We start from the raw sequence: 26134 nt of genomic DNA on the forward strand, positions 1-26134 counted from the left end.
ATTCTTTAGTTATACAAGTTTTATATATTTATTCAAATATCTTCATTACATTTAATGCTTAGGTAAAATTGTGGTTTTCTTTTTGTAAGGTCAAACAACTTAAGTTAGGTGGAAATATGATTAAAATGACTAAAGAAAGGATGCTCAGAAACAAAATAAAATGCTACATCAGCGTTAATGTAGTTTATGATAGTCTTCCCGAACAGTCGCTCGTTGGGTTTTATATGCTGAAACGCATTTCTTACACGGATTATTCGATTTATTTGAACAAGTTTATGTACATGCTGAGTAAAGGCCAGAGATCACCCGAACTGTGGCCGTCCTATCTATGTAATATTTTTGGTGTGTGTCCTAATATTAGCTATTTACAATATACACAAACGATGGTCAATTAATGTTAAGGGCTAATAGCCTAAATAATATCCAGGTAAACGGTGCGGTTGAATATCTGCTTCCTGCGGCGCGATTCGAAGGCAGATCTTGCCTCTGAAGGGGACTCGAAAGCGACCCGAGTATCGCCGGTGGGTTTTCCTTCATCGTTGAATCGCCTTATGATATCATCCGGGCTGAGCTTGTAGTCGCTGAAGAAGCGCAGGATATCCTTAAGTTCCGCCTTGAATGGAACATTTCGCATAGCCACCACGCATCCCGGGCGATTGAACTTGTCCGGGATTATGGAAGTGGGAACGGGCACCGGAGAGGTGGGCTTGATTTGGTTCTGATTGCCGGGCGAGAGGGAACTGCTGCTCAGCGGAGGATCTGGTCGAGCGAAGGGGTTGAAGTGCTGCTTCACGGGTGCGTTTGAGCTACTGTTGCTGTTGTCCTCCTTTTCCAGGGATTGCGGTCGTGCTTGCTGTTGCGATTGCTGATCCTGCGGCTTATCAAAGCGACTGGGTCCTCGACGACGAGATGACTGCGCATTCTGACCCCCGTCAGATCTTCCACTGGCTCCATTTCCACCGCCCACGTCACTCACATTGTTACTTTCGGATTTTCTGGGACCATTTCCTCCCGGCAGATAATCCATGAAGGGCTTATTCATCCTATCAGCAATTTCCTGGGGCGTGATGGCCACCACTCGCAGTCCCCTTCCCCGAAAGCGTCTGTTGTGGAACTCCCTGACGGCCTGTTTGCAACTGGCAGGATCACTGAACTCCACAATGAATTCGCCGGAACTCTGGTTACGTTCATTGAAAAGCTGTTCGATATGCTCGATGCGTAGTTGCTCAAGAGAAAATAGTTCACCCAGATCATTAACTCTGGTAGCGTACTCGCAATTGTGGACACGAACGAAGACATCCTCTTGCCGGGGACGCTGAATGCCACCAACGCCTCCATTATCATTTGGATAGTTGGGTCCGTTCCCGTTGGAATTGCCGTTGTTAACCATGTCATAGTTGTTATTCATATTGAACGGGAAGTTATTGCCACCGTTTTGTTGGTGAGGCGGCATGTGGAAGGGCATGTTACCACCATTAACAAAGGGAGCCATCATGTTGGGACTCATGTTGGGATTAAAATTGGATCCCATGTTCATCTGCTGATGCTGCTGCTGCAGCTGCTGCTGTGGTTGCTGCTGATCCTCCGCCTGGCGTCTCCTTGGGTCGGCGGCGAATCTGTTGGCCTGTTGGTTCTTTTCATTTTCCAGCTGCTGCAGCTTCTGTCGTCTTTGCTGATCTTTTAAGAGCTCTTCCCGCTGATCGGCTTCCTCCTTCAACAGCTGCTCATTGGCTCTGCGTTGCTTTTCCTTGGCATTCTGCATCTCCTCCTCACTGCTGGGACTCACCCTGAGCTGGCGGAACCCTATATAGTGCTTGGATGTATCCTGTAGAGCGGAGTCCGCTTCGGCCTCTCTGGCAAAAAGAACAAAGGCTACGGACTCGCGTCGATTGTTGGGACTAGGGCTCAAGAGGATGTCCACAACAGTGTAACTGGCGGAGAACATCTTCATAATATCTTGCTCAGTGGTGGTCTGTGGCAGATCCTCTATATAAAGGACATTGGTAACGGGTTTGGGTGCGGGAACCACTACGCCCCCGCCCCGTTCACCCCTCTCACCACCATTGTGGTTGCTGTGATTCCTGCTACCGTCCTGCACCTGGCGATTAGCACGCTCCTCCGCCAGCTCGAACTCATCGTCGCCCACAGGAACAATCTGAACCAAGCGATCGCGGAACATTGTGTTATTCCGCTGGACTGCCTTTTGGGCACTGGACACCCGAGAGAATTCCACGTAGGCCACTCCCGTGCGACTGCCGTTCACCATCATGATCTTGATGCCATTGTGCGGAATATACAGGCCCTGGAAGTACTTGCGGATATCGCTATACGAGGTGTTCTGGCACATGCCACTCATCCTAATGTAGCAGGTGTCTGCAACCACCTGAGGAGTGCTGCCTCCGCCCGGAGAGCTACCCATGGTGGGCGACACTTTGGCCGGTGTCTGTTGCTGCTGGAGTATCAACTGCTGCTGCTGGAAGAGCTGCGGGTACATCTGTGCATAGGGATTTACGCTGGCAAAGGCAATGGGTTCGGCATCGGATTTCGCAGGCTGCGTTTGAGCCGCACTACCGCTGGCCACCTGCTGCAAAGCGGCCAGTAGCTGGACACCGGGGCCACTTGGTGCGAGATTATAGTTGTTGGTCACATTGTTGGTGGTTGTATTGGTGGTGTAGCTCTGCAGCGCGGGTAAAAGCTGTGGCATATTCAGGCTCAAGCCCATGTTGAGACCCAGTCCCGCCGCACCTGGCAACTGATTTTGCGGTGGCTGCGCCCAAGGAGATGGGGCTGCCCCTCCGCCGGCAGCAATTTTCAGCTCCCTCTCCTGGCTGTTATTCAACCGGTCGGAGCGACGTTTGCGACCTCGTTCCCGTTCCCGATCACGATCCCGCTCTCGTTCTCGCTCCCTATCGCTATCATCGGAACTGGAGGATCTGCTGCGACTGCGGCGACCTGTGACATCAGAGAGCGTGATCCCCGCCTGTTGTTGGTATGTGAGAAAAGAGGGCACCGCCCCAGTGGCGACACCCTTGCCTTGACCCAAGAAGCTGTTCAAGCCCCCAATAACCGGGGGCAGTGGCGCAGCTGGGCCTGCTGCCTTGGCCACCGAAATGGGGGCAACAACTGGCATGGGAACTGGTACCGAAACGGGCGCTGGAGCAGAGGCTGCTTTCCGAGCAGTCTCAATAACCTTTTGCATCTCGGCCCGCGAAGAGAGCAGCAGGCGCACCTGGATCTCCATCAGTTTCTCGCGATCCTTTAGCATTGCGCATCGGGCATCCTCGTCGGTGCTATTGGTTTGTATGGAAATGGGGGAAAAAAATCAAAGGCAAAAAATCAGGAGTGTTACATAACAAGAGAATATATCCCAAGCACTTTTCGGGAGTTCGGCGTGTTTGATCGTCCCCGTTTTTCATCAGCCAGCATTTTAAGCAGTCAAAATAATAGCACTGTTTATAAATTCATTCCATGTGTTATTTTCACCATCCACGTTCCTGGTGTAACCATTGTTGATTTTCAATAACATAAACCTAGGGTCACCAAGTTTGGATTTTATTCCATTTCAAACGTTGAGGTGGTAAGTAATTTAGTTGGGATGCTTCCTTATATTAGTACAAACAGCAATCTTATTTGCTTGGATAAGCTTTCAAATCATTAGCGACTCATTGAACTCAGATTAGTGTGTGTTATGTAAGACTACCTCCTTTTTAAGTATTTTTTAATCTACCATTTTAAAGTCAATTGCAAATTTCTGCTAAAAATAAAAAAGGTTTGAAAGATTTTGTTATATAGCCTTTGCTACCCGGAAATTTTTGTAGAAGATATAGATTTATAAATAAACTAACTACCTATATATGTAGATATAATGAGGAAGTCATAAATCACAGAAATCTTTTAGAATCAAATGAAAGTGAGTTTGTAATACCAACGGTGAATATAGCTATATTATTTTGAAGATTATTTTTAAAAACCCTTTTTCCGGATACTTTTAAGAATCTGAAATATATCTTGACTTTATACAAAAAGACTAAAATAATGATTGCTAAAACAAAATATACAAAAAGCGTTTCGATTTCGAAACTCTCCGTTTTGAAGTTACGGTGGTCCCACTATTATCCGAAAATATTTTGGTTCATTTAATTTTGCCGTACTTACTTCGGTAACATCCCATTCCAAACACAAAAAAAAAATCACTAAAAATATTTCTAATCTAGGTTTTTGCAGCTTTCTGATTTCAATTCTATCCATAATCCTGGATACCTTTCATAGGGTTTCAATTTTGTTGATATTTCCCAATTTCGAATTTACTAATTTCGTTATACTTTTTATAGAATCCGCAGGATGAAAGCGGTCATGAGTAGGCCCATAGGAGCCCATAAGATAACTTAATGGAATGGAATACCTGGGGGATATTACCTGTTTCAGTCCATAAAACCGTGTCCAAATGAACTCGCAATGGCTTGAGTTTTTCAAGTATTTTTCTTAGTGCTATTACTTTGACCGCAGACTTGGGCACGTGCAAGTTTACAAGTTTAGAGCCCGGCAGCGACTCAGGAGAGGCTCAGGCACGGACCCAAGTCCAGACCCGCTGGACCGGAGTTTGCTATGGGTTTGCTATATACTTATAGATCAGATTGTGGCTAACTACCTGAAAGCGATGAAAGCGTCGCCCATCTCGCCGCCGATTATGTGGACACCGCCCTCGGGAATTGAGAGGCCCGTGAAGAAGTTTCGAATGTCGCGCGCATTTGCCGTCCACGGCAAGTTTTGTAACCGAATAATCACACTCATCTTGATCAATCAATTGCTTAGATTTGATTAGTTATTTATTTCGTTTCTAGTACAGACAGACACTTCGCTGTCTGGCCTTCCGAGATTCGTCACTTGCGCTCCACTTCCATTGACTGATCGCAGGCTCTTCAGTTGGACAACAAAGGCTTATCGGTGATGCTTACTGATGATGCTGCTACCGGTGGATTCTTGAATCTGTAACGAGAATCGCATACTTATGGAGAATTTACCAACAAAATGAAATGCCTTAAAATATAGAAATCAGCTCAGCATATGGAATAAGAGTAACCAAACAAAAGAACACTGCCATCCATTACAAATTCAATCAAAACGTTTCCAAACCCCGGGAAATACACTTACGAATGTATGTTCATTCATTGTATACCCTGTAGCAAATCTTCCAAAATAAGATACTTATGCATAACTCAGCATTCCGAACATAGCATGTTTCACCCAACATCTTTCAAAAGAATCAAGATGGATGTTTTAAATAAAAACTGCCGACACATTAAATGGAACCAATAAATAGATTTTCTCAAGTCGTCAAGAAACATTAAAGATCTTTGCATTTTTTCGATAAGAGCCGCCTTATGACCACTTATCATCCATCTCCACATGCAATGGTACAGCTTCAATTCTGTATTTCCTACATCACTATTTTCCAACTTCCTTGGGGGAAAAGCTGTGCTCTGCTCCTGATTAAATCTCGAGTTGATCGCTCGGTTGCACACACATTAGGCCCACAACTTCATGGACTCGCATGGCAGTTTCTCATGACAATCTTTTGAGGCTGGCCAAGACATGCGTGCGTTTTAGTATTGCGTAAGACGACCAGTTTGCAACGAGCTGGGAGCTGCTCTCCCTGGCTTTTGCACAGAATAAAGGTCTAAATGAGGTCTCACTTACCGGTGGAGCTGGTGACCTTCGCACATGATCTTACCAAAGACTGGTGGCATTAGGTAGAAGAGTAAACTATCCCTACTTAAGACGCGGGTAGCAGACACCCACTGGAGCTGCCACAGATCGCCACATGCTCCACGATCATTAGCCAGATTCAATTTCCTCATTAGTCGCACTCAATTATGTGCCGACGAGACGGCTCTGCGTCCACTGGAGGATGAGGGATCAATAGATCGGGGCTTGGGGTTGGAGGATCGGCGGCAACTGCTTTCCCAAAACAGTAGTGGCTGGGGAAAACTCGTTGACCGTTTTGGACGTAATGGGAAAGCTATTATGCAGCTTTAACTCAATCGTTGATGCCAGTTGTGTGCTTTGAGCTAATGCGATTGGCTCGATTGTCGGTTTGTTTGTATCTCGGTGTCAAAGACATTAGATATCCAGAGCCGGGCAGCTACAGGAAACCCAAACCGAAACTCCTTCCGCCTGGCTATATAAAAAGCATTGTTGGCATCTCGGCCGCCAGTAGGAAAATCGAATTGACCGCGTTACCGTCACCGTCACCGTCTCCGCCGCAGTCGGCCGTCATTGATCCTCATCACAATTATCATCACATCGCTCGTCATCGTTAAACGATCGGATCATTTGATTGATCGATCGCATGTGCGAAGGATTGAAGCGATGAGAAGCTCGACAGTGAGTGATCGGTGTGCATGGGATTACCTTTAAAAGTGTGCATGGGATTACCTTTAAAAGTGTGCCATGAATAGTGAAGCAAGCTCAATTTGCCAGTCATTTCGTGTGTATCCTTGGACTACTTGCTAATCAATCGATGATTATATCTGGGTTCTATAACAACATGTTTGATTCACAAGAGCAACTTACTGTTCGACTGCTAATCGGGTCTTCACTTTAACCAAACCATCTTCATCTATTACTTATCCATGATCAATCAATAGGCTTTACTTGCAATGCCATCCAGTTGAAATACGACATTCAATCTTTATTACTGCTGATTTATTCCAAACTCTGTTCATAACACATATATAAAGATTAACATACAGACCACCACTGCAATACACAAATTTAAACTTGATTAGATCCTTGGATTGATTTGTATAACAACATTTACGAATCGCTCGATGAACTTACCAGCATCGAGTTGCATTCGATCAAAGATCTGAATAAGTACAAACAACAGTCACTTAATTATTGATTATGTAACATAAGGAGGTACCGAACCCTAATTGCTTTACTAACCTATAAAAAAAGAGCGAAAATAAAGAGAACTAAAACTGAAAACACAAATTTCCCAGATTGCCCGCTTTCACACAATGGCCGCCTTGGGCCTACTGCTGCTGGTGGGCGTGCACGGAGCCACGATAATCAGCATCAAGTACCCGGAGAAGCCCGCCGTGGAGCCGCAGCCGGCGAAAAGGGATCTCAGCCTGAGCTACGCAGCCACCAACATCGACTCCAAGGAGGGAACCCGCGTGAAGACCATCACGGTGATCAAGAATGTGGGAGGCATTTCAACGCCCGAAGAAGCTGCGGCATTGGGATCCCCCATCACCGCCAGCCACAACCACAACCATAAGCAGCAGCCGAAACTGATCATTGATCCAAGTCTTCACAAGAGCGAGGAGTGGGCCACTGCTTTTCGAGACAACTTTGAATCCTACGGAGCACTGCCCGATGTGCCCGACATAGATGACCTGTTCGAGTTTGTGAATCGCAAGAAGCCCGAGGCTGAGAAGAAACAGGAGGCGGTGCCCAGCCAGAAGGAGGAAAGGGTGCCCAAGGAGTTCCCAAAGCCGGCGGAGGAGACCACCACCAAGAAAGCCGGAGCCAGTGAGCAAAGCGAGGGAGGGATTGCACCCAGCAGTAACATCGATAGCGACGAGGCTGTGGTCGAGAAGATAAAGGGCGATGCCGAGCTGTTGCCGCACATCAAGCAGGCCAACATCCTGCGACTTCAGGCGGCCCAAGCCCAAGCCCGCTCGGGTGTGCTAACCAAGGAGTCCCTGATCGCCGTTAATTACTCCACGCCCATGCATCAGGTGAGCCAGTACTTTGACAACTATGTCCAGGCGGTGCCAAATGGCTACGACTACCCAAAGCCCTGTGGCGTGCAGCCTGGGAACAGTATCCAAGTGACCACTCCCTCGGGTCGCACCTACGACATCCCGCAGAGCAACAGCAGCGGCACTGGCGGTGGCAATCACCCGTACTTGGCTCCGGCGCTCACGAAGAAGACGCAGATTCCGCCGATCACCGTGCAGCCTCCGGTTCAGCAGCAGCCTCAGCCTCCTAATTACTCATCCGTGAACTCGATTGTGCCGCCTATAGTGCAACCGCAGCCTCAGGGCAATGCAAATGTTCCACAGCAGCCGCAACAGCCTCCGGTGGTGACTCCTCCAAACGGAGGTATTCTGCCGCCTCTGGGAACTGGCGGAATCTCCACCAGCCAGCGTCCCTATGTGGCGCCAAGGCTGCGGAACAACGGCCTGGGCATCAGCAGGGCGCCCAGCACTCCGGGTCCGATTCAGATTCCCGGGCAACCTGGCCTCGTGGGAAATAACACTCCACAGACCCCGAACTTCCGCAGCAGCATTTTCGGCGGTGGCCCAAATCGTCCCAACACGCTGCGATCACGTGGTCTAAAGTATTGAAAACTTAAACTAGATATACACTCTTAGAGGAGGTCGAAATTATAGTTCTTAGAGGGAGATTACAATCAAAATTGTCAATCGAAGCACGCATTATTGCGGCATGTATCCATATATCATTAAAAATTATAGGAATATATTTTAAAAATTGTTTGATGGCCTTAAAGTAATGTACCAATATAAAATAGTGGTATGTTCTCCGATCAAACAGCTATTAAGACTATTTAATGGTAAGCGCTATAAAAACCAATTACGATGTTGCCTTGGCAATGCTAAACAAATCCGTTGTTTTATTTTCTACATTTAGTTGATATGCTTTCCAACGTTGCTCACATGATACCTATTGTTAATAAGTTGTAAAGAAGCCGATTATATTATATATAGAGATCTTTTAGTTACTTAGTGATCCTTATGTTCCAGGTAGTCTAAACTTTACTATGCCATTCTAGAGCTATTCAGGTAACTTTCTGGTAAGCGTTGGAATCGGACTACTTATGTTTTGGTTTAAGGCCGATTCAGGTAGGTTCGCTAGCACAGGGATTTTTTTTATCAACAGCTATATACTCAATTTGTGTATATAACATTATGGGATATACATTTCGTAAGTGACACTATATACTATTTATACCCCCGACTGTGTGCCTCAGCATAATCGGTGTGGTGTTCTAGCACACAATTAATTCGCGGAAATATTTTTACATAATGCCCTTCTCTCATCTTGAAATGGAATCTGGAACGAGGCTGCTAGTAGAACCGTTGCTAGACTGTACCTAAGCATAAAATATGAATTGCACACCGAAATGAAGCGAAATAGAGCGCAAAGAGAAATCCGCGAGTTGTTTGGCACCAATCAATACTGTTTAACACACTTTTGGGTAATTGTTTTGACTGAATTTCACTGTGTCCCGCAGTTTTCTTTGTTTTTCCTCTCTCCCATGCAGTCGTTGTTGTTGCTGCTGCTTCGCAGTTGTTGTTGCAGCATCTCCACGAGAAGAAGCAGAAGCGAAACGAACGAAGAGGGGAAGCGGAGGGGGCGTGGTGTCGCTGTTTTAAGTACGAGTACTGAATTTATTCAATGAACGTTTACTCACCACAAAAACCATAGAAAACGCAACTTATTCTGGACCACCAATGCACAAAAAGAGTTGGGTTCGTTTTGGCTCAATTGCTATATATTTATTTTGATAATTCCTGCTGCTAATCGGGCTAAAAATTGTTATTTTCCTGGGAACACAAAAAGTGAAATTCTGTGTTGTAATTCCTGCGCTTGTATGAGTTCGATGACAGAAAACAACATGGCTGACTCGATAAGTGTGACCGTCGGGCAGCAGCAATAAAACACCCGAAGACCACGTGCACCCTGTGGTTAAATATAAAAGAGGATCTGAAAGGTAATTTAGTTGTCTGTTGAAAAACCATTGAATTGTTTTGCTAATATTTCCAGCATAGTCAACACATAAAAAAACCAAGCAACATCATGAAACCGCCTTTTAAATTTCAAAAAGTCAGTTTGGCTCTTCGAAAGATGTACTAGAGTATTGAACATCAACGAGTTTTTCTTGCATTTAATGTACCACTGGTATAAAATATATTCATAATTAGATAACTTTTTTCTCTGTTATATGAAAAATTACTGTTACATTATATTGTTATCATATTAGTTGGTTTTTCTACTTTTATATCCGAAACCATTCTACAATAGGGCACAGCTTACAGAATGCTGCGCAGTGTGAACACATGTGGTATTTATTAGCCAATGGAAAAAGACATTCCGCATGCTACGCAGCACTCCCCCGCAAATACTGCAAAACAGATGTTTCGGTATTTTTTATGTATTGGCACGCAGATTTCAGTGTTTAGTGTAGTTAGGTCACACACCAACACGATTCGTGCGTAGTTTTCATTTATTTTGCTCCGCTTTCCTTCGCTGTTTTCACACCCACGATCCGCGAAAAAAACACCCAGGAATTGTGTCCAAACATTGGCAAACATATTGCGTACCCCCGCGGGCATAAATCAACCGATCTAGGCCATTTTTCTTAGCCTCAACGAAGAGCGACGACGTCAGTGGGCGACGCGACTGGCGTCAGGTGAAAAACGAAAAACGAAAGAAAAACGGATAATTGAAAATTGAAATAAAACGGGTGCAGCGAAATTAAACGGAATTTGCAACTGTGAAAACGCTTGAAAGCGTGGAGAGTTGCATTTGAAAAAAGGTAATTAGCGTACCAATTAAAAAAGGAATTGTTCGGTTTGTGCGTGCTTGTTTGTGTGTGTGTTTGTGTAAAAGTTGTTTTCCCTGAAATGGCAGGTTGTGGATTACCCGACTCGATGACGAAATTATGAGCGTGTTTTGTGTGTTTTAGTTGTTGTCAATGTACTTTTGCATTGATAAGCAAGGTGTAAGTGTGAGTGTGTTTGTGGTCGTGTGTGTGAGTGGAAGAGCAAAAAAGATAAGCTCGAGTCTTCTTCTTTCTCCACTCTCCAAAAGGTCGTTTCGCATATGGTTTATTGACGCTGCATATGTTTTGTTTGTTGCGTGAAATTCAATAAACCCCCCGAAGCCCTACAGTAAGGCTTCCGACCTCCCACATACCCTGCTCCATAATTAGCAACTCACAGCGCCTTCTCCTCCCCCCCAATCATCGCAATATGGCTTTTACTCGTCTTTCACCACCTTTGGAGACTCTTCTTCGCGTGGAGACTTTTGCTTGGCCAATTTCTGTGTATCTCCGCCAGCAGCAACTTGTTGTTGCTTCTTCTTTGTGCAGCTGATTGTGTTTCGCTTAGCCTTCTCTTCCTCTTCTGCTTTTGGCCATTTACTTCTGGCTTTCAGTGTCGTCGAGATTCGTAAGCAAATTTCAAGTATTTAACATTTAACGCTCTCGCCTTTTGCTCACAAATTCGAGTTCAACAATGCGAGTATTATTAACTTTTGCACGAGTTCGTGACTCATTCGTTATCACTAACGTGGTTTTTATTACCCTAATGGGAAACTCTTGTCAACACAACTGGAATACTCACAATTCAAAACATCCTGTAAGCTTTTATACTCTAAATCCCTTTTGGCCATCTGATCGTCCTGTAGAATTACAATGTCTCTATATTCCTATTATCCCATTTTTTACAATTATTTTATATGAATAATAGTGTATATACTTTTTTGTTTAGTTTGGTTTATTATGGTTTTTTGTGTTTCCCAACCCTTTTTATGGTGAGTCAGTTAAGGTCTATCTCATATTTGACGTTATTACTTAAAAATTGGCGGTAAAGGCACTCCTCAAAACTAAGTTTTCCTTGTTTTTATAGCGTTGAATAAATAATCTTGGAATTTACCACGAGCAATACCCATTCTTCCATTTTCCCCTAAGTTGAGCCAGGAACTTTTACATTTGAACCGACTTTCTGTTCGTCTTTTCCCATTTGTATATTGGCTATATGTTGTTAATTCAATTCCATGCAATTTAATGATCTGTATTCAACATAATTCTGTATTTTCCCCGTTTTCTGGAGAGCTTATCGCATTTCTTGGCCCCCAACGTCCACTTGAACTGCCATATGTTTCCGTTCCACCAGAACATTCAGTTCATTTGTGTGGCAACCGACCGAATGCACTGCACTTTCGGTTATTTTGGTACGCCTCATAGCATCGCTGCTCGAAAAGCTCCCCAATCGAGATTGTTTTCAAGTGATTTCACTCAAATGAACTCGCTGCCCCACCGGATGCTCCCTACAGAACCGCCACTGCCTCAAGATCTATCAAATATGTACTTCAATCTGCTAGCTTTGCAGCTATATGTGCCTATTGATTTGTCGGCATTCCCAGGCGGGTGAAATCGATATGGAGCAGTTGGAAGTGACCCTGAGACAAGGTGGAAGGTGTGCAGGTGTGGAGGTGGCCATAACTTTCCTCGGCTGCGCCAGAGTCCATTATTAATATTGGATTGCGTGATGATCTAATGCGCGCGCCTCTGTCCCTCTGCTCCTGAATTCCACCACCCCCTTTCACCACCCACCGCCAACTCTTTTGTTTGTTTTTGTTTCTGCCGCCGCTCCACATTCCCCACTTTGTTTCTTGCTGACCCAAATCCGTCCAAGCATTGTTGCAGTGTTGTCATAAATTTTGGGGCAACATGAAAAGAATTTAGCAAGCTAAGAACATTTCATACTCCTGCTCTTTAGCTTCATAATAAAACTTAAAACCCCATAGAAAGCGCACATGTATATTTATGTGAATAAGCATAATTATTCAATGACTATTATTCAACATCTGCACATGACTGATTCGCATATATTCCCCAAGCGTGTTGTTTACAATTTATATAAGCGCAAATAACTTGCAGGCAATCGAAATATGGAAATACAAAGAAACGTTGGTATTTCATTTTCTACCACATTTAAATTAGTTATGAGTTAGGAGCTTAAATAAATCAAATGTAACTATAATGTAGCTAAAAGCTCAGCACAGCCATGCTGAAATTGGGTTTCGTGTCTCTGAGTAGAATGTCGTTTTCGGGGCAGTGTTCGTGTGAAAGTCGAGACGAGAACGTAAACATTTTGCCTGCCGAGCTGTCTGCGCTGAGCACTTCAACTGGCCCCATAACTAACTCCTGAACCCAGCCCAGTTACACCCACGCTAATCCGTCCTCGTTCGCGTTTTGGATTCCATTGCAGCATGAGCACAACCGCCGCCAGTCTCATCGAGGCGGCTCTAAATGCCAGCAGTGGAAACGCCACGGCTACGACTGCGGGATCGCTTGAGGCTACAGGGAAGCCCAACTACGTGGTGCAGGTGAAGAACACTCCGATGAGCACGCCGCTGGACCCGCTGCTCCACGTGGGCGATGGCATCTTCCTGCAGACAAAGACCGCCCAGGTGCTGGCTGGGGTGTGCGTCTGGGCCGCCCTCTTCATCACCTGTCAACAGGTAAGCCAAGTCGTTATGGGTCTGCTTTCATTACTAAATGGATATCTTTGGCAGATCTACCAGCACCTGCGCTGGTACACGAATCCGCAGGAGCAGCGCTGGATCGTACGCATCCTGTTCATCGTGCCCATCTATGCCACCTACTCCTGGATCAGTCTGCTCTTCTTCAACTCGGACAACGTGTACATCTACTTCTTCACGGTGCGCGACTGCTACGAAGGTTCGTCTCATACCTAATTTGCTCAGCAACTAATAGCTAACCCCATTCCATTCCCACCCAGCCTTTGTCATCTACAACTTCTTGTCGCTGTGCTATGAGTACCTGGGCGGCGAGGGCAACATTATGTCGGAGATTCGCGGCAAGCCCATCAAGACCTCGTGTCTGTACGGCACCTGCTGTCTGAAGGGCAAGACCTACACGATTGGCTTCCTGCGCTTCTGCAAGCAGGCCACTCTGCAGTTTTGCCTGGTCAAGCCGCTGGTGGCTTTCATCATCATCTTTCTGCAGGCATTTGGCCACTACCACGATGGCGATTGGAGGTAATGTGGCCTATCTTTAATGACCCGAGTTATTGCATCTTAAATGGTGGCATAAAAATCGCGAGCGTGTGCAATAAACTGTATACATTGCCTAGGTGAAGTTTGATCTTTACCTTTAAGTTTAACGCCAGCCGAAGTAAATGTGTAAATAAGTAACACTTCAAAAAAGTGTATACATGTTAATCCCACTAATGCCTTCTTATCTACATTGCAGTGCTGATGGCGGTTACATCTATATCACGATCATCTACAACATCTCCGTGTCGCTGGCGTTGTATGGCCTCTATCTGTTCTACTTCGCCACGCGTGATCTGCTGACTCCGTTCGAGCCCGTGCTGAAGTTCTGCACCATCAAGTCGGTCATCTTCTTGTCCTTCTGGCAGGGCGTGGGTCTGGCCATCCTGGAGAAGGCCAACGTTATCTCGCCCATTGTGGACAGTGCAGGCACTGTCACCGTGGAACCCGGTACCGTGTCCGCCGGATACCAGAACTTCTTCATCTGCATCGAAATGCTGTTCGCCGCCATCGCGCTGCGCTATGCATTCCCCTATCAGGTGAGTTTCGGAATGTCGGAGTGGGCGAGATTTTACGCAGCTATTTACGGTTCTTGGTGATTAGATAGTGCTGAAACGAGTGCTTTCCGGGTTATTTCGGTGCTTATTAAGGTGTTTGTGTAATGCTGACTTGGCTAGAAAAACTAGCTAAAACGCAGGTCAATGTGTTGAAGCAGATACTTTAATGCTGTGTATTTCTTGTAGGTCTACGCACGCAGCTGCATCAGCGATGGCCACGGACGATCTGTCACCATGCAGTCCATTTCCAGCAGTCTTAAGGTAAGCTGTGATTTCTCTTTGATTTTTACCGTATGTAAAACTCCCTCGTTCCGCAGGAAACGATGAATCCCAAGGATATTATGACAGATGCTATACACAACTTCCATCCGCAGTACCAGCAGTACACGCAGTACAGCTCAGGTTGGTTCTTATTCGCTTTCTCGACTTTTTAGCCCAACTTCTCTTTGTGCTCGTGTCTGTGGCATGTTATGTTCTTTTCATCGAGCCTGCTGAACTTATCTTATCTCTTGTGTTCGTTGCTCTCATTTAATGCATTCCGATGCATAATACCATTTACATTTCATTCCATTATCGTTATGTTTTTCACACTTTTGTTTTTCTTTCTTGTTTTCTTATCTTTTGCAGAAGTAACCTCGGCTCAGCGTTACGAAAAGCTCTAAATCAATATGAAAAGCAAAACTCTAGCGATGCTCGCTACTAAACACTAATTGCAATCACAATTCCACATTTCCGAGCGGGACGCGATCCGAAAGCGAAGCAAACAAGTGTACTTATAGCCTTAGCCTTAGCCTCATGCCCCAAGTATCCCCAAAAAACGCAACTCAGAGAGGAGATACGTACTAGGCCTAGTTACTTACTTACTCACACCACATGCTGAAAATGCAAATGCTAAAAGCTGAACAGAAATTCCCTTAGCCTGTCCATTGAGTTCAGGGCATTTAGAGTTCCCCGTTTTCCGCGCGCCACTGCGTCTGTGTTTCTGTATTTCTGTATTTCCTACGTTTACACTCTACACCTAAACTTAAGCGTTTTTTAAACAACTTATTTAGAAGTTAGCTATGTACGAAACGAACTATAATATTGTACAATATTATGTATTTGTAAACCAAGATTTTATTATACTGTATGCAACAATGGCAGCCGCTGATGTAGGTCCCCCACTCGAGCGGTCTTCAAGCTAGTTTCCCCTCAGCATTTATTTACGTGTTTCCGTTTCGCTCAAAGATACCAAAAACCAAGTTTTTCCTTCTTTTACTTTGATTTCCCCTTTTGACAACCCTTTTTTGTGATAAGCTCTCGTCGTGCTTCTATTTACTTCTGTTTGTAAATGTTTAAACCAATTGTATAATATCTAAAATACGTAGCAATAAATGTACGATAAGCTTGACAACTGTTTGCCTTGCCTCGTTTTCTTCGTTGCATGTTTATTGGCCTCATTCCAACTATACATCACAGCCATGCCTCGATTAATGCCCTTACTAACTATGAATATAACTACGTTCTTCGAGAAGTAACTTGATCGAGGCATGGTTGTTGCAAGCATGACATGATCTAATGATCCTTGTAAATAAGTTAGACCCTCGAACCGTGTGACCCGGTGCGATTAAGTCCATTCCCTCCCATAACACCCACACAGGTGGCAAGAACTCTCGCGGCATTCGCGTCTCCAGCTACGATCCCGACGATCCCAGCTCGGGAGCAGCAGGCGCAGGAGCGGGAGGCTTGCAGGCGTCGCAGCCCACCAGCGGAGGATACAATGCGGTGGCCACTGGACCAGGATCTGGCGGCAACGGCGGCAGCAACTGCATGGCCTCCAAGACACTGGGCAACCAGCGAAAGTTCCAGCCCGGCGGTCAGCGGGTGGCGACCATCAGCCAGAACTACAACGAGAAGACCATGCTGCTGAGCAGCGACGACGAGTACCAGTAGAGCGGGATACCTATGTAGCTACGGGATTGATGTCCCCACTTATTGTTAACAAAATTGAGTCTTTCGTTCGGATGCGATTCGATTGGTTTCGTTTCGTCTATCCAGTGTGCTGATTCTGTCGCTTGTACAATAATCTTAAGTAGCCGAGCAGCTAGAGAGCATCACAACCTATTAGGCAATTGCAGATAACGTAATGATATATACCCTGTAAAGTGCGGTGTGTGGCTGGAGAAGTGTAGTCTATAGGTGAATTCAGTACCATTTTATTTGTTAACGGATGCACTTTTGCTTTAGCCTTTTTAATGATTCTCCCAACGTTTATATATAGAGAATTTCGGAGGATTAGCTATAGATTACACGCGTATCCAGTGTGCATTACCCGAATACGACTTAATCTGCGCAAAGGTATTTTGTAATTTTACACCGCATATGTAATTTGATTCGCTTCGATTCCATTTATCTTGTGTAAATTAATCTGACAATTTACAATTTAATTGTAAAGCGAACCAAAGAAAAAAAGAAACTGAACAGAAGAAATCAAAAATAGCGAAAACCGAACTGCAAATGCACTTCTTGCGTCTCACGAACCGTCTACAGGCTGCTTCTACAATAAACTGGCGGAAAAGCTGAGGAAAATCTACACAGAAATATATTTATAAGCCAAGGCTAATTTTTAATGCATACTTAACACAATACATATAGCCTATAAACCTATAGAGAATTCGTTAGTTGAATGAATGATGAGACCAGATTCCAAGTAATACGACTATTTCCGGGCTCGAAATGTATAAATGAATTTTACACCCTGTACAAACAAAACAGACAAAAAGGCAGAAACGAAGTGTTCCACAGCATTGGCCACCACGCGAGATCAGTAGAGAACGGTATTTTGATAACTAGCCAGGCTTCCCATCAAATTACGTGTATGTGTGTGTGTCTGGACCAGCGGAGTGACCGGAACCGGAAACGGAAAACGAGCATGAGAGGTGTGAGAAGCGTAGGAAAAGTCAAATTATGTGTAATTATCGGGGGCAAAGTGAAGGAAAAGCGAGGCAGCAACGTTTTTATGTACATTTTTTCGTTAATAATATGAAATGAGAATAAAGTAAATGTCATAAAGTACTCTAAATCCATTTATGTATATAATATATCCAATGTTTTATTTATAATGGTGCGGAATTATTGGTAAGTTTATGCAATGGCGGATAGCAACTACAAAATGCGCTTAATATTTCCAGTTATTTATAGTTTAAATATTAAAACCGTTATGTGCTTAATTTAAATTGCATCCATCTAGTGTTGCCACCTTTTTTTTACGCATCTGAAAATGGTTTGAGTCTGCGGTGATGTGGGCATTTGGCATTTAAGTGGCTGAGCTGAACGGTCACTCTAGCGCGGCCGCCAGTAACTTTTCACATTCCGACTGCGGCCACACTGCAGAACCCCTTTAAACCGCAGAAATCGCTCGCGTTTTTTGTCGCGGCGTTTGACTTTTAAAAAGAAACCGAAAGAATATTAAAAAGTTGTCCTGCGAAAAGGATCGAAACGGCCGCGTTGCAAACCTAATGCCAATTGGCGCGTGTAACGGCGGATAATTCAGAAAACGCGAGAAACACGCAAGCGAAAAAGCGAAGTTGTGCGGAAAAACCAGTTTTCTTTTTGCCCAGCGAGCAGCAGTAGCAGCAACAACAAAAACATCGCGTAGTTTAAAAAAACAAGCAGAAATCCTGTTCAGTCCTGAATTAAATAGCCCCCACAAAGAAATCAAAATGAAAAATGCCAATGAAAGTGTCGTGCAATAAGGCCAATTAATAAAAAAAAGAAGTACGAAAACGAGCTTTTCCCCTGCGATTCCTGCGAACTAAGCTTGTTTTAAGCAGACTAACTAAAAACGTAAGTACAAGCCAAGTACACGTATACACACACAATCTTGTAAATCGCCGAGTTTTGCTGTTTTCGTGTGGGTTTTGGCATCTTCTCTCCTTCTTCGCCTCCTTTTTGGCCGCCTCTGCAAGTGTGTGTGCGTATGCGTGTGTGTTGTGCAGATGGCAGGTAGAAAAGAAACGGTTGATAAAAAACGTTTCAAGGGCGGACAAGAAAAGTCTATTTTTAAACTCCTTTGTGGCTAATTCTGTTCGCCATTTCATTTGATTGTTCCCCAAAAATTGAAAGTAACACTTTATGTAATTGCTGGAAAAGCGTAATAGTGTGGCATCCCGGGGAAAAATCAATAAATCAGCGCCGCTGCAGCTGTGTTCTCGTCCTGCATGTGTGTGTGTATGTATGCGTGGGCTGTTTTGGAGCCAGCGGGCGTAAATTGGGGTAGGAATCATAACCTCTCTCTCTCTGTCCCCCACACTCTCTTTTATCCTTGCCTTCTTCCTTGCTCTCTCTATGTCTCTCACTGACCCACACATTCACGCAGGCTTTCGCCATCTGTGTGAGCCGCAAACAACAAATAAGCCGCTGTAAAAAACGCGTATTTTGGCGGCCCCTCCGCCCGCCGCCCCCTTTCTCCCCACCCGCCTCCTCAGTGCATTCGGCCCATGCAAACGAGAAAAATCAATAAGAAACCCACTTGGCCGCACGAGCTGTGAAAATAACAGTCATCTAAGACCAAATGCAAACATGGAAATAAGTTATTAACCCAATTTGCATATGTGATGATGCCCTCACACAAAAAGATGAGAAGAGAAAACGCCAGCGACTAGTTCAAAGAGTTAATCAATCAAACCAACACGAAATTCTGCGAACCGCAATCAAGTGACTCAGTCGGAATTCAAATACCAACAGCTGTACGCGTTTAAATTTATACGCTTAGCACACTCGGTTCTGTTTTCCGTTTTCTGGACCCTCAGATTGGCCAAAAGATTGCGTATTAGCTGCAAAACCAGAAGCGTGGGCATTCCGTTTTGGCCAAAAGTCAAGTGGCCAATGGACTTAGGGGGCTTCCGATGCGTCACTGTTCCAGTGCACTTCTTATCCTTATCTCAGCCAAGTACTACATACCTAATACACTTAACATGCTATACCCATGCACCCATGGAAATCAGGGGAAACCTATTCAAACTTATTGGGAAAGCAGTATTACGGCGGAAATCCCAATTGTTTCTGGGCAACTCGATTGCCAAAGTTTCTATTTTTAGGATTTAGTAAATTTAGCGCCTTCCGCCAATCAATCAATAAGTCTTTTGGCCCAAAATGCCTACGGTATTACGGATATCATTTCATATCGCGGCGCCAATAACGCGAGATTGTTTATGTTTACTTATCATAAATACGAAAGTGCCAGCGTTATCTCTTCGTGAACTTAACTAACGGTAAATAGAAGTACCATTCAAACATAAAATACGTTTAGTTATGGAAACTTTGGAACCCATTGTTTTACTATCAGAAAGAAGCTTCCTAACTATTACGAACTTTAAGTTAGATAGGTTTTCCTTTAGCATAAGTTGGGCGCGGTTCCTCTTGACCAGTGACCACTGTACATCGCACATGAGCTCATTTCCAGCGCTGACCTAGAATCTATTTTCCCTCTAATTCGCCGCAGCCACACTGTAATTTACAACAGTTCGCCAAGCCACACTTACTTTAATTGTCGCATTTGTTTCGACCACACATGCTTTTCCTCTCAGTGTGTGTGCGAGCGAGATGCCGCAAGCATGACGCCATGTTGCGTGCTCCCCCCGAGGAGGGGGTGAAAGAGACAGGGAGGTAGAGTGGTGAGGGAGGAGAGCAAACAGCTGACACTTGACTCTCCGCAGCAATGGCAATTACAAATGTTTTTACCGTTAGGGCGACCAGTAAGCGCTACCGCCTTTTGCTCGTCGCCCGTTTCCCATTTCCCTTTCCATTGCTATTTGCATTTCCATTACCATTAGCGTAAGAGCGAACAGAAGCGGAAAACAATGCAAAACATATTTTCAATTAGTTAATCAGTCGCAGTGGCAACAGCTGTGCGTGTGTGCGTGTGTGTGTGTCAGTGGGTGTGTGTATGCTCGACAGATATGGAAAGTGCGACCCTTCATAATCACTGTGGCTTGCAAGGCACAGCCATGGCCAACTGTTTAGTACCACTCACGGAAGTTTTGATGTTTGCCATATAAAACCAAAGAATTCATATTGTTTTGTTTCGTATTCTTAATAATGAAGATCATGTTAGTTTAATTTAAATAGTTTTTCGGTCTAAGATAAAACTCGAATGCATCAATAAGCAGCCAGACTTCTCTGTTTATTTATTGTCTATGCTAGCAGCACTTACAAAATACATAATATAAGAGGAGATAAGCTCTTGGGCAACCAAAATATCGGTTGCAGGCAATGTTTACTGTGTTTGCTGAGCCCTCACCTACATTTGTACTGTATTTGCCGGCTTTCCACGTTCGCCGGCCTCGTGTTTGTTTGCCTTTGTTTGCTGCCTTTCGTTTGTTGGTGTGAAAGTGAGTCAAATGAGATATGCCTACATACATATGTACCTATGTATGTACCATGCATGTGTACTCCCAATTCCCCACCCCGATCCCCGTTCACCCACGTTCCCCATTAGTTTCTGCCTTATCAGCAGGGTCTTCAGTCTGTTTGTTGTGCGGCGTACTTTTCCATCGAACTTTTAATGGCCGACCTGCAGTCGATTTAATTGTGGAATTTATGGCTGTTCCAATGTCTGCAACGAATTTGGTGCACTACAAAAATAAAAGCAGAGTAGTAAACTGCATTGGACACACTTTCTCATTTGCATTCGTAGTCTCTGACTTGTGCATCTAGTAGATAGTTTATACATATGTATGCATGTACATAATGCGATTGAACAAGTTAATTCGCGGCACCCCTTGGCTCATTACTTTGAAATTCATCGGTGGGCAAACTTAATTAGCCGAATGGCACACATGTTGCAAATTAATTTGAGTTATGCACTGCCAACCTCCGCCTTAATTGTCTACAGATTAGTTTCAGCCGGGTGTGGCTCCATCGCCCATTCACACATTCACCCATTCGCCCATTTGAACATTTGCACATTTGCCATGCCAAGTGCGCCTGGCGGGTGTGAGGCATTAGCTTCGCGGCTTCCCGACTTCTCGGCGAGAATGCGTTGATCCCAGTCGCTTGGCAAAAGTGTCACGCAAACTGGGAACTGAGAACTGGGAACTGAGAACTGGGAGCTGGAAACTGGGGGGATCATCATCAGCAATGCGGGGGTGGCGGCCATGGAGGAGGCTCATCACGTTCCACTGCCCAGCTGCCCAACTGCTAATCGCTCCTTGTGGAGAGCTATTTTGGGGCACGCTTTGTTTACGTTTACGTTCACGTTTGGCTCCAGGCATTCAAGGTGGGCGTAGCTCTGTTCTCGAATGCCATATACTCGTATATTTTTGGCACACTTCGCCGATTTTGGAGGGGAAGTGGCCGCATCAAGGCGTTAAGGGCGTAGGTGGCAGGTCAGGCCGGTGGCATGGGAATACTCGCTGTGTCCTCCGCAAATTGGCCTCAATTGGAGGCTGCAATTGCTGTGTGAATTATGCAACAGCAGCTCACATCAATCAGTTCATAAATCATAAATCAATCATTCACCCGAGACTCGAACGGCGAGACTTACGGCCAATCAAGCCAATCAAAATGAGACTCTCGATGTGCCCAAAACTCAATAAACGCATGTTTATGGCCATAACGTGTGATTTATGTGTCCATTCGACATTCAAACCGGAAAACTGCAATTCCACACATACGTAACCTTCGGCACCTACGAAAATCAATTTGCATGCCCAAAAAAGTGAATAGAAATATAATCTCAGAGTGTTTTTCGCGTGCAAAATTATGCAAATTAGACAAGTCAACACGTCGGCGGGGGAGGAGGAGGTGGGGCAGTTCGAGCCAAAGAGAAACCGAAATTCCACTTGAGGCCAACAACAAAACAACAGAACAACAATGGGGCTTCTAGCACCCTTCGGATGCGCTTCGCAGCGCAACTGAAGTACTCAAACAGCCGAATGAGCTGACGTGGCACTTATCGATTGATTTCGAACATTACGAAATAAGCCGCTTGGGGGGTCAACTCAGTGCAGCCACTGCAAGCGGGAAAACTGCAGCCTAAAGCTATCAAGCTATCTAAATTAATAAAAGTATATCATTTGGAAACCACTTACTATACTACACTTCTGCTACATGACTCCTACTGCCACTACAGCTAATGCCAACTGCTTATGAGCCCCGTTAAATGATTAGCCCAGTTAATAGCTTGTAGGGGCAGCCCCTCAATCACTTTCTTGGCGTTAAGCAGCAAGCCCCTCGCAGCGAACAGCAAAACACACACAGATTATGGCATAAATCAAGCAACACTCAATTCCACACGGCAATGTCCTCCAAACGATGTTTTGATCATCAATAAAACCTCCCGCGATTAATCCATTTTGGCGGCACGACACAAATGACTGCCAACTCTCGTCGCTCCGCTGGCTTTTGGTCATTTACCTTTCGGCGCTGCGTGAGTTTATCCCCCACCCCATCACCCCACACCCCATTTGAGCCACACAAATCAAGATAGATGGTTTATGGCCAAGTTCTAGGTGTGCAGATCGAAAGAGGGGCTACTCGGGATTGGCATTGGCCCCAATTTGGGATTATAGCCAACGTGTCGAGCGTCGCGTTTTCTGTGTCACTTTGCATGTGATTCACGAGGCTTTTCCTTTGCGTGTCGCCTTTTCTTTTGACTTATTTGGCCGACTTTTCCGGCAGTGATATATGTATATATATATAAGTAATATATTAAATAGGCAATTTATAGTTAACATTACAAAGAGACAGCTCCCAATATTTTACATTGTTTTAGTGAGTAATTAATAGGTACTTAACCTATTAATTATAAATCGTTAGAAACCAGATCCCATAAATATATAGTGCGCCTTGCTATATTTTCCACACCTTTCACTCGCCATTTTCCACCCCGGTTTTCTTTTCTCCCCATTTCGGTCACTGGAATTCCGCACTTGGCTCCACTTTCTTTCCACTTCGGTTTGGGCATGGAAATTTGTCAACTCGCCGCTTTATTTGACCTGTTTGTCGCCCCGAGCGATCGCTTTATTGTACAATTGTGCGGCTTACAACATAATTTGCCAAATGTGATTAGCAAATTATGGACATGGACGGCACTCGCAGCTTGGAGCTGGCAGCTTGGCGCTCGCTTTCAATTCAACGCTTCGTTTAACTGTGGCAAATTGAAAGCTCGACAGTCGGGGCAGCAGCAGAAAAAAACAGAAAAAACAGAAAAAATGGCAGACATGAACTAGCAACAATTACAGAAAATTGAAAAGTATACATACGGTTTTGTGGCAATAATAATACAAAAATTGCCCAGCATCGAGTTCATTGACTTTTCCTCTTTTTGTCTTTATAACTGTGGCACATTTTTCTCTGCCCCGCGGGCACCAAAAGTTCTCCCCGATTCGCTGGGCTGGGTTTATCCTCACTGTTTCTGAACCACTACGTATTTACTGGCATTATAACCACCTATTGTCGATCCATTGTCGCCGCTGCGAAAGGCGATCCCCATCGCGATCCCCACTCGATCCCCATCCCCATCTCGATCCCCAATTCGATGTCGTCATTGCTGCGTGGGCTCCATCGCTCGGCTTTGTGTGGCCTTTTCAGCCATTACATTCCGCGCATTTAGTTTAATTAGACTGTGTAATTATGCACTTCGGTGTGTAATTCATTGGAAAAGCCAGCCTGTGTGGGTGACGCGGGCTAAGCAGATTGTAAACAAATTCTTAACAAATTGTACACAAATTTCACACAAATTGAAAGCGCAGTAAACTTTCGGTTTATGGGCCATTTCAACTTTCTAGGAGTGTTTGCGGAACTGCACATAAAGTCCGAAATTTACGTTCCCCCTTTTGACATCTGCTTTTTGGGCACTAAGTTTGTTCTTTATTAGCAGTGCTGTGTTTTAGGCACTTCCTAATTTCTCTATTCGGTTTTTTACTAGTGGATATTATGTTCAAACAAATAAATCATTAGTTGTTCCATGCTAATGATTGTTCCTGCTGTCCAAATATTGGATTTCACTGTGTTTCCCATCAGATTTTGCTGGAAGTCGAGAAGAGCAAGTCATACTAAGTCATAGCTAATAATCCGTATCAAGTTATCTTGAAACATAACTAGTTTCTTAGGTTTGGAGAAGGAGGCGAAAAGATTGATGATGGCATCAATGGAACTTGTTGCCATACGCAATGTTTGACACACAAATGTATCTGATGCCTGGCCATATTTATTATTATTAATATTTAAATATATTTTGGTTTTAGTGCCAGTTGATTGAGTATACTAGTTATGCTATTGGGGCATTTGCCACAACATTCATTCGCATATTTGAAATTACTGAATATTTGTTTGTGGACGAGTGACTCACCTCATGAACTCACCCTCAGTTGAATCTTTTTTTGGGCTGGAAGATGCGCCGCCAATGAGTCAGCAGCAACATCATATACTACAATACTTTATAATAACTTACAATTGCGACGACTTTCGTTTGGCAATTGATGAAAAGTCGGCAGGGAAATCATTTGCTGGCTGGCAAGCGGCATTTTGCGCTATTAAAATAAGTGTAGTGGCATTTTCCTTCTTGGCTCTTTGCTCCGCCTTGGCTCTTTGCGCAATAAAAGTTTATTAACATTTTGCACATTTGCCTGGCAACAAAACAAACACAGACAGAAAGACAGTCAGACAGACAGACATAAATGTTGCTTTTCAGCGGTGGACGACCGCAAAAGTTGGTTAAGTTAGCTGTTGGATTTACGTACGTAACGGCACTTGAGCATGCTCGCTGTTGAATAATGATGGCGCATAAAAAATATGCATTATACTCGTACGTTACAGCAAACGGAAAATGGAAAAGCCGTAGATTAGCAAATGAGCTTGTTTCCCTATCTCTCCATCTCCGTATTCCGTTTTCCCACATGCAAATCCCGCCTCCTCGGCCACGCCCACTGGGGCAAACTTCCTCTCTGGCCATTTTCCCGCCCCGGAGGATCGCGAATCGAAGCCAAAGAAAAGTAAAACTGCGCTTATCTAAGAGCGCTTTTCGCATCTGAGCGGGCAGTTTTTGTGAACTAGAGCCAAACTCTAATCACAACAATGGAGTGCACACTGTGGAAAGTTGGTGGGGGGGCAGTTGTGCCCACTCTCCCCCCCACTTTGCCCCTATCTCCAAGTGGATTTTCTATTTTTCAAGCGCCTATCAATGTGCTGAGAGCACTCAGACGTGGTGCACTGCGCAAAATAACCTCTCCCAAAACGGAACTCAAATATATATAACATGTACAAAGTTGTAAGCCAAAGAGAAATAGATGAACTTCATGCAGTGTAAAAGAAACAGCGAGTGAGCTGTGTAATGCACCATATAATCACTTCAAAAACACAATCTTTTCGTACAGTGTGCTCCCGAAAAGCAAACGGCAGCAGATACAGATACAGATACAAATACAGATACGAATACAGATACAAATCCAGATAGAGCAGAATGGCCCGCGTATAACAATAGCTACTCAGCGTTTGGATCCGCTGACGCCGACTAACTGCCACTGTGCTCTAATAATTATTTATAATAATTACTTTTTTTTGTGCTGTTGCCCGCTGTTTCGGACATTAGCAGTTCTTTTAAGTCTTTTCAGTCTTTTTATTCGGTTTCCATCTCTATCGGGCTTAATTGATCTGGCTGCCAAAAGCCAAAAGTAAAGTGTTTCGCCGCCGATCGAAATCGAGCGCTGACCTTGGCGCTTGGATTCGTTTGGACTTTAAACGCGTAATGGCCACAT

The 26134-nt window shown here is 44.6% G+C and overlaps 3 protein-coding genes across 5 annotated transcripts; 2 read left to right on the forward strand and 1 right to left on the reverse strand.

Annotated features, from left to right (window-relative positions):
- Positions 1-4: 4 nt before the first annotated feature.
- LOC122616806 lies at positions 5-9669 on the reverse strand. Of its 2 annotated transcripts, XM_043792372.1 has the most exons (4): positions 9449-9669; positions 6574-6759; positions 4649-4986; positions 5-3290 (listed from the first exon to the last, which is right to left on the reverse strand). In XM_043792372.1, the coding sequence occupies exons 3-4, from the start codon at positions 4789-4791 to the stop codon at positions 413-415; spliced, it is 3021 nt and encodes a 1006-aa protein (XP_043648307.1). In that variant the 5' UTR covers positions 4792-4986; positions 6574-6759; positions 9449-9669; the 3' UTR covers positions 5-412. The 2 variants fall into 2 exon arrangements, with proteins under 2 accessions (XP_043648307.1, XP_043648306.1); XM_043792371.1 differs by lacking the exon at positions 6574-6759.
- LOC122616811 lies at positions 6776-9419 on the forward strand. The gene has a single exon (XM_043792379.1). The coding sequence runs from the start codon at positions 7023-7025 to the stop codon at positions 8358-8360; it is 1338 nt and encodes a 445-aa protein (XP_043648314.1). The 5' UTR covers positions 6776-7022; the 3' UTR covers positions 8361-9419.
- Positions 9670-10221: 552 nt separating the features above from the next.
- Positions 10222-17393, forward strand: LOC122616810 (transmembrane protein 184B). 2 transcript variants are annotated; one of them, XM_043792376.1, is made up of 8 exons: positions 10222-10573; positions 13032-13284; positions 13339-13504; positions 13566-13824; positions 14039-14378; positions 14583-14657; positions 14714-14798; positions 16036-17393. In XM_043792376.1, exons 2-8 carry the CDS (start codon positions 13033-13035, stop codon positions 16326-16328), a joined length of 1470 nt encoding a protein of 489 aa, XP_043648311.1. In that variant the 5' UTR covers positions 10222-10573; position 13032; the 3' UTR covers positions 16329-17393. The 2 variants fall into 2 exon arrangements, with proteins under 2 accessions (XP_043648311.1, XP_043648312.1); XM_043792377.1 differs by lacking the exon at positions 16036-17393 and adding an exon at positions 15024-15786.
- The last annotated feature ends 8741 nt before the right edge of the window (positions 17394-26134 follow it).

The sequence above is a fragment of the Drosophila teissieri genome, chromosome 3L (genome assembly GCF_016746235.2).
Source record: "Drosophila teissieri strain GT53w chromosome 3L, Prin_Dtei_1.1, whole genome shotgun sequence".
Lineage (NCBI taxonomy): Eukaryota > Metazoa > Arthropoda > Insecta > Diptera > Drosophilidae > Drosophila > Drosophila teissieri.